General features: G+C 46.8%; 1 protein-coding gene across 2 annotated transcripts in view; it reads left to right on the top strand.

The window, feature by feature from the left end:
- Positions 1-7,500, top strand: part of ero1b (endoplasmic reticulum oxidoreductase 1 beta) — a 19,855-nt gene that overhangs the window by 8,104 nt on the left and 4,251 nt on the right. For both annotated transcript variants that reach the window (XM_079597151.1, XM_079597152.1), the window contains exons 8-13: positions 118-164; positions 250-261; positions 345-371; positions 1,411-1,503; positions 2,604-2,850; positions 2,947-3,016. In XM_079597151.1, coding sequence (XP_079453277.1) covers positions 118-164; positions 250-261; positions 345-371; positions 1,411-1,503; positions 2,604-2,850; positions 2,947-3,016 — 496 coding nt within the window. The remainder of the gene's footprint in view (positions 1-117; positions 165-249; positions 262-344; positions 372-1,410; positions 1,504-2,603; positions 2,851-2,946; positions 3,017-7,500) is intronic.

Genomic DNA, 7,500 nt, shown 5'->3' with positions numbered 1-7,500 from the left:
GTTCTGTCACTGCTCCTCAGGCCGAGGTCACACACACACACACACACACACACACACACACACACACACACACACAGAGTGTCTGCTGTACACTGATGTTCTGTCACTGCTCCTCAGGCCGAGGTCAGTGTATCGTCCGCTCAACCCTCTGGCTCCCGGTCGAGGTGCGTGTCTCTCTCACCTGTGCTTCAGGTCAGTTACACCTGTAGATCTCCCCTGACCCCTGACCCCTCTCTCCCTCTCTCTCAGGTGATGATGATGGTGAGTTCATATGTGCCTACATTACCCATGATGCTCTGCTCTCAGTGTAGACGGGCAGTAACTGTGGCTCTGGTTCTCCGCAGGCGAGGGCTTCTACACGTGGCTGGAGGGTAAGTGCAGATTTAGAATATTGTGAAAAGGTTTAAAGCTGTAATCCATAATCATCATAATTATAACTAATACAGCTTGAAATATCTCACTTCGCATGTAATGAGTCTATATAATATATTAGTTTCAGCTTTTAAGTTGAATTACTGAAATAAATGAACTTTTGCACCATATTCTCATTGTTTGACTTTCTCCTTTATAATTTACTTAATATAATAATAATTTGGATAAAAATATATACATAATTTATTTCGAAATTAATGTAATTTACTTTGAAAAAATATATAAATATTAGTGCGGTCAAAGTTAACGCGTTAATTAGGCGTTAACGCAACATCATATTAACGGCACTAATTTTTTTAACGCGCGATTAACGCAGCGCATATTTTCAGTTTTCTCCCAGCACGCGCGCAGCTCTCTAACAGTAAAATATACCAATGAAAACAGTTTTATTGAGAATTTAGCTTCATCAAAATGGGCACAGAGAGAGACAAACTAATGTAATAATAAATAATAAATGTACATTTAGCATTTTCAGAAGAGCTGCCCTGCCATGCAAACATCTAAACATGTTTGTTTTAGTAAATTGCTCAGTGCAAAGAAAGAGAAGTAATGGGAACTGGTATTTCTTTCTTCATGTGTCTAATAGACATGAACACGTTCTTTGAAAAACATCTATGACCTTCTTTGAAACATGTCTCGTCTTCATGCTCTATGTTGACCATGGTTTCAATAATAAACATACATTTGCATAAAGCATCCATATTTATCCATGCCCATAATGCTTAGAGTATTACAAACTTGAAAAGTATTAATTTAAGGTACATTTAGAACAAATAAAAAATGTGTGATTAATCGCGAGTTAACTCATGGCAAGCATGCGATTAATCGTGATTTAAATTTTTTAATCGATTGACAGCCCTAATAAATATATAATTTTAAAATATGCATATAATTAAAAAAAATTGTGATAAATGTATATATTCACACATAAAACATTTGTGTTGTTGTTAATGACCCTGTGTGTGTGTGTGTGTTCAGGACTGTGTCTGGAGAAGCGTGTGTTCTACCGCCTGATCTCCGGCCTCCACAGCAGCATTAACCTCCACCTGTGCGCAGAACACCTGCTGGACGGTGAACACACACACGCTGATCACGCAAACACTCATTACCAACTAATCAAACTCCGTTCTCACACACGAGTAACCAGCACTCCACCCAAACCTTGGTTACCATAGCACTTTTTCCCATGGATGCTCTGAATTTTCTAACTAGTGTTTTTATTGTCGGCTAATGAAAATATTAAATTGAAATGAATATCTAGTTATTCGAGCGCCACTCGCTCGCGTGCACAGCTTCTGCTTCAGTCGCACTGAAATCATTCTGATTGATGAATCTATGCAGTGTTGAACATGTGACCAGGTCGATGTGTGTGTTTGTCACACGCTTCAAATCGGAATATATTTTTTGACATGCGCACGCTGCACAAATATACAGAGTTTATAATATAATAACCGTTCTCATACATTGATTCTTTATTTGTTTTACGCTATTTCTACGTCACTACGCTATTTCTACGTCACTGCGCTATTTCTACGTCACTACGCTATTTCTACGTCACTACGCTATTTCTACGTCACTGCGCTATTTCTACGTCACTACGCTATTTCTACGTCACTGCGCTATTTCTACGTCACTACGCTATTTCTACGTCACTGCGCTATTTCTACGTCACTGCGCTATTTCTACGTCACTACGCTATTTCTACGTCACTCCGCTATTTCTACGTCACTGCGCTATTTCTACGTCACTACGCTATTTCTACGTCACTACGCTATTTCTACGTCACTGCGCTATTTCTACGTCACTGCGCTATTTCTACGTCACTACGCTATTTCTACGTCACTCCGCTATTTCTACGTCACTGCGCTATTTCTACGTCACTACGCTATTTCTAAGTCATTACGCTATTTCTACGTCACTGCGCTATTTCTACGTCACTGCGCTATTTCTACGTCACTACGCTATTTCTACGTCACTGCGCTATTTCTACGTCACTGCGCTGATTCTACGTCACTGCGCTATTTCTACGTCACTGCGCTATTTCTACGTCACTACGCTATTTCTACGTCACTGCGCTATTTCTACGTCACTGCGCTATTTCTACGTCACTACGCTATTTCTACGTTCTCTGCTCTGTTCGAGCGCTGTATAAAGCGGAGTGTGTTCCTCAGAGGGCTGGGGCAAGCCGGTGTGGGGTCCGAACGTGCAGGAGTTTCGCCAGCGCTTCGACCCGGCCGAGACCAAGGGCGAGGGCACGCGCCGCCTCAAGAACCTGTACTTCCTGTACCTGATCGAGCTGCGCGCGCTCACTAAAGTGTCCCCGTACTTCGAGCGCTCCTTCATCAACCTGTACACGGGGAACAGCGAGGAGGACTCGTCCACCAAAGCCCTGCTGCTCCAGATCCTCAACGTCACCAAGTGAGGACACACTCCTGTCCAGCACACGTGCATATGATTATCACATACACTCTGATGAGCTTGTGTGTGTGTGTGTGTGTGTGTGTGTGTGTGCAGAGCGTTCCCCATGCACTTCGACGAGAGCTCCATGTTCGCTGGACAGAAGCTGGAGGCGAAGACGCTGAAGGTGAGATGATGGCAGGTGAACAGAAGCGTGGGCCGGGCTCTGTGAGCGCGGTCGCTCCGCTGATTAGAAACCGCAGTCTGGCAGTTGTTCCGTCATCAGCTCTGCATGGAGATTTGCATGCGTGTTTGCATAGATCATCTTCGGTGGAAGCCAATAACTGGATCTCAGAATGTTCACGCCTCAGCACGCGTGTGCTGTCCTCGTGTTTATCTGTGTGTCGTCCAGTAAACGTCACGTGTGCTGTCCTCGTGTTTATCTGTGTGTCGTCCAGTAAACGTCACCTGTGCTGTCGTCGTGTTTATCTGTGTGTCGTCCAGTAAACGTCACCTGTGCTGTCGTCGTGTTTATCTGTGTGTCGTCCAGTAAACGTCACCTGTGCTGTCGTCGTGTTTATCTGTGTGTCGTCCAGTAAACGTCACCTGTGCTGTCGTCATGTTTATCTGTGTGTCGTCCAGTAAACGTCACCTGTGCTGTCGTCCAGTAAACGTCACCTGTGCTGTCGTCGTGTTTATCTGTGTGTCGTCCAGTAAACGTCACCTGTGCTGTCGTCATGTTTATCTGTGTGTCGTCCAGTAAACGTCACCTGTGCTGTCGTCCAGTAAACGTCACCTGTGCTGTCGTCGTGTTTATCTGTGTGTCGTCCAGTAAACGTCACCTGTGCTGTCGTCGTGTTTATCTGTGTGTCGTCCAGTAAACGTCACCTGTGCTGTCGTCGTGTTTATCTGTGTGTCGTCCAGTAAACGTCACCTGTGCTGTCCTCATGTTTATCTGTGTGTCGTCCAGTAAACGTCACCTGTGCTGTCGTCATGTTTATCTGTGTGTCGTCCAGTAAACGTCACCTGTGCTGTCCTCATGTTTATCTGTGTGTCGTCCAGTAAACGTCACCTGTGCTGTCCTCGTGTTTATCTGTGTGTCGTCCAGTAAACGTCACCTGTGCTGTCGTCATGTTTATCTGTGTGTCGTCCAGTAAACGTCACCTGTGCTGTCCTCATGTTTATCTGTGTGTCGTCCAGTAAACGTCACCTGTGCTGTCCTCATGTTTATCTATGTGTCGTCCAGTAAACGTCACCTGTGCTGTCGTCATGTTTATCTGTGTGTCGTCCAGTAAACGTCACCTGTGCTGTCGTCCAGTAAACGTCACCTGTGCTGTCGTCGTGTTTATCTGTGTGTCGTCCAGTAAACGTCACCTGTGCTGTCGTCGTGTTTATCTGTGTGTCGTCCAGTAAACGTCACCTGTGCTGTCGTCGTGTTTATCTGTGTGTCGTCCAGTAAACGTCACCTGTGCTGTCGTCGTGTTTATCTGTGTGTCGTCCAGTAAACGTCACCTGTGCTGTCGTCGTGTTTATCTGTGTGTCGTCCAGTAAACGTCACCTGTGCTGTCGTCGTGTTTATCTGTGTGTCGTCCAGTAAACGTCACCTGTGCTGTCGTCGTGTTTATCTGTGTGTCGTCCAGTAAACGTCACCTGTGCTGTCGTCGTGTTTATCTGTGTGTCGTCCAGTAAACGTCACCTGTGCTGTCGTCGTGTTTATCTGTGTGTCGTCCAGTAAACGTCACCTGTGCTGTCGTCGTGTTTATCTGTGTGTCGTCCAGTAAACGTCACCTGTGCTGTCGTCGTGTTTATCTGTGTGTCGTCCAGTAAACGTCACCTGTGCTGTCGTCGTGTTTATCTGTGTGTCGTCCAGTAAACGTCACCTGTGCTGTCGTCGTGTTTATCTGTGTGTCGTCCAGTAAACGTCACCTGTGCTGTCGTCGTGTTTATCTGTGTGTCGTCCAGTAAACGTCACCTGTGCTGTCCTCGTGTTTATCTGTGTGTCGTCCAGTAAACGTCACCTGTGCTGTCCTCGTGTTTATCTGTGTGTCGTCCAGTAAACGTCACCTGTGCTGTCGTCGTGTTTATCTGTGTGTCGTCCAGTAAACGTCACCTGTGCTGTCGTCGTGTTTATCTGTGTGTCGTCCAGTAAACGTCACCTGTGCTGTCGTCGTGTTTATCTGTGTGTCGTCCAGTAAACGTCACCTGTGCTGTCGTCATGTTTATCTGTGTCGTCCAGTAAACGTCACCTTTGCTGTCGTCGTGTTCATCTGTGTGTCGTCCAGTAAACGTCACCTGTGCTGTCGTCGTGTTCATCTGTGTGTCGTCCAGTAAACGTCACCTGTGCTGTCGTCGTGTTTATCTGTGTGTCGTCCAGTAAACGTCACCTGTGCTGTCGTCGTGTTTATCTGTGTGTCGTCCAGTAAACGTCACCTGTGCTGTCGTCATGTTTATCTGTGTGTCGTCCAGTAAACGTCACGTGTGCTGTCGTCATGTTTATCTGTGTGTCGTCCAGTAAACGTCACCTGTGCTGTCCTCATGTTTATCTGTGTGTCGTCCAGTAAACGTCACCTGTGCTGTCGTCGTGTTCATCTGTGTGTCGTCCAGTAAACGTCACCTGTGCTGTCGTCGTGTTTATCTGTGTGTCGTCCAGTAAACGTCACCTGTGCTGTCGTCGTGTTTATCTGTGTGTCGTCCAGTAAACGTCACCTGTGCTGTCCTCATGTTTATCTGTGTGTCGTCCAGTAAACGTCACGTGTGCTGTCCTCATGTTTATCTGTGTGTCGTCCAGTAAACGTCACGTGTGCTGTCGTCATGTTTATCTGTGTGTCGTCCAGTAAACGTCACGTGTGCTGTCCTCATGTTTATCTGTGTGTCGTCCAGTAAACGTCACCTGTGCTGTCCTCATGTTTATCTGTGTGTCGTCCAGTAAACGTCACCTGTGCTGTCGTCATGTTTATCTGTGTGTCGTCCAGTAAACGTCACGTGTGCTGTCGTCGTGTTTATCTGTGTGTCGTCCAGTAAACGTCACGTGTGCTGTCGTCGTGTTTATCTGTGTGTCGTCCAGTAAACGTCACGTGTGCTGTCGTCGTGTTTATCTGTGTGTCGTCCAGTAAACGTCACCTGTGCTGTCGTCGTGTTTATCTGTGTGTCGTCCAGTAAACGTCACGTGTGCTGTCGTCATGTTTATCTGTGTGTCGTCCAGTAAACGTCACGTGTGCTGTCGTCGTGTTTATCTGTGTGTCGTCCAGTAAACGTCACCTGTGCTGTCGTCGTGTTTATCTGTGTGTCGTCCAGTAAACGTCACCTGTGCTGTCCTCATGTTTATCTGTGTGTCGTCCAGTAAACGTCACCTGTGCTGTCGTCGTGTTCATCTGTGTGTCGTCCAGTAAACGTCACCTGTGCTGTCGTCGTGTTTATCTGTGTGTCGTCCAGTAAACGTCACCTGTGCTGTCGTCATGTTTATCTGTGTGTCGTCCAGTAAACGTCACCTGTGCTGTCCTCATGTTTATCTGTGTGTCGTCCAGTAAACGTCACCTGTGCTGTCCTCGTGTTTATCTGTGTGTCGTCCAGTAAACGTCACCTGTGCTGTCGTCGTGTTTATCTGTGTGTCGTCCAGTAAACGTCACCTGTGCTGTCGTCATGTTTATCTGTGTGTCGTCCAGTAAACGTCACCTGTGCTGTCGTCGTGTTTATCTGTGTGTCGTCCAGTAAACGTCACCTGTGCTGTCGTCGTGTTTATCTGTGTGTCGTCCAGTAAACGTCACCTTTGCTGTCGTCGTGTTTATCTGTGTGTCGTCCAGTAAACGTCACCTGTGCTGACGTCGTGTTTATCTGTGTGTCGTCCAGTAAACGTCATCTGTGCTGTCGTCGTGTTTATCTGTGTGTCGTCCAGTAAACGTCACCTTTGCTGTCGTCGTGTTTATCTGTGCTGTCGTCCAGTAAACGTCACCTTTGCTGTCGTCGTGTTTATCTGTGTGTCGTCCAGTAAACGTCACCTGTGCTGTCGTCGTGTTTATCTGTGTGTCGTCCAGTAAACGTCATCTGTGCTGTCGTCGTGTTTATCTGTGTGTCGTCCAGTAAACGTCACCTTTGCTGTCGTCGTGTTTATCTGTGTGTCGTCCAGTAAACGTCACCTGTGCTGTCCTCGTGTTTATCTGTGTGTCGTCCAGTAAACGTCACCTGTGCTGTCGTCGTGTTTATCTGTGTGTCGTCCAGTAAACGTCACCTGTGCTGTCCTCGTGTTTATCTGTGTGTCGTCCAGTAAACGTCACCTGTGCTGTCCTCATGTTTATCTGTGTGTCGTCCAGTAAACGTCACCTGTGCTGTCGTCCAGTAAACGTCACCTGTGCTGTCCTCATGTTTATCTGTGTGTCGTCCAGTAAACGTCACCTGTGCTGTCGTTGTGTTTATCTGTGTGTCGCCCAGTAAACGTCACCTGTGCTGTCGTCGTGTTTATCTGTGTGTCGTCCAGTAAACGTCACCTGTGCTGTCGTCGTGTTTATCTGTGTGTCGTCCAGTAAACGTCACCTGTGCTGTCGTCGTGTTTATCTGTGTGTCGTCCAGTAAACGTCACCTGTGCTGTCGTCGTGTTTATCTGTGTGTCGTCCAGTAAACGTCACCTGTGCTGTCGTTGTGTTTATCTGTGTGTCGTCCAGTAAACGTCACCTGTGC

The sequence above is a fragment of the Phoxinus phoxinus genome (genome assembly GCF_949152265.1).
Source record: "Phoxinus phoxinus genome assembly, chromosome: 22".
NCBI lineage: Eukaryota > Metazoa > Chordata > Actinopteri > Cypriniformes > Leuciscidae > Phoxinus > Phoxinus phoxinus.
The sequence above is the reverse complement of the archived record's forward strand: the minus strand, read 5'-3'. Positions and strand labels throughout refer to the sequence as shown.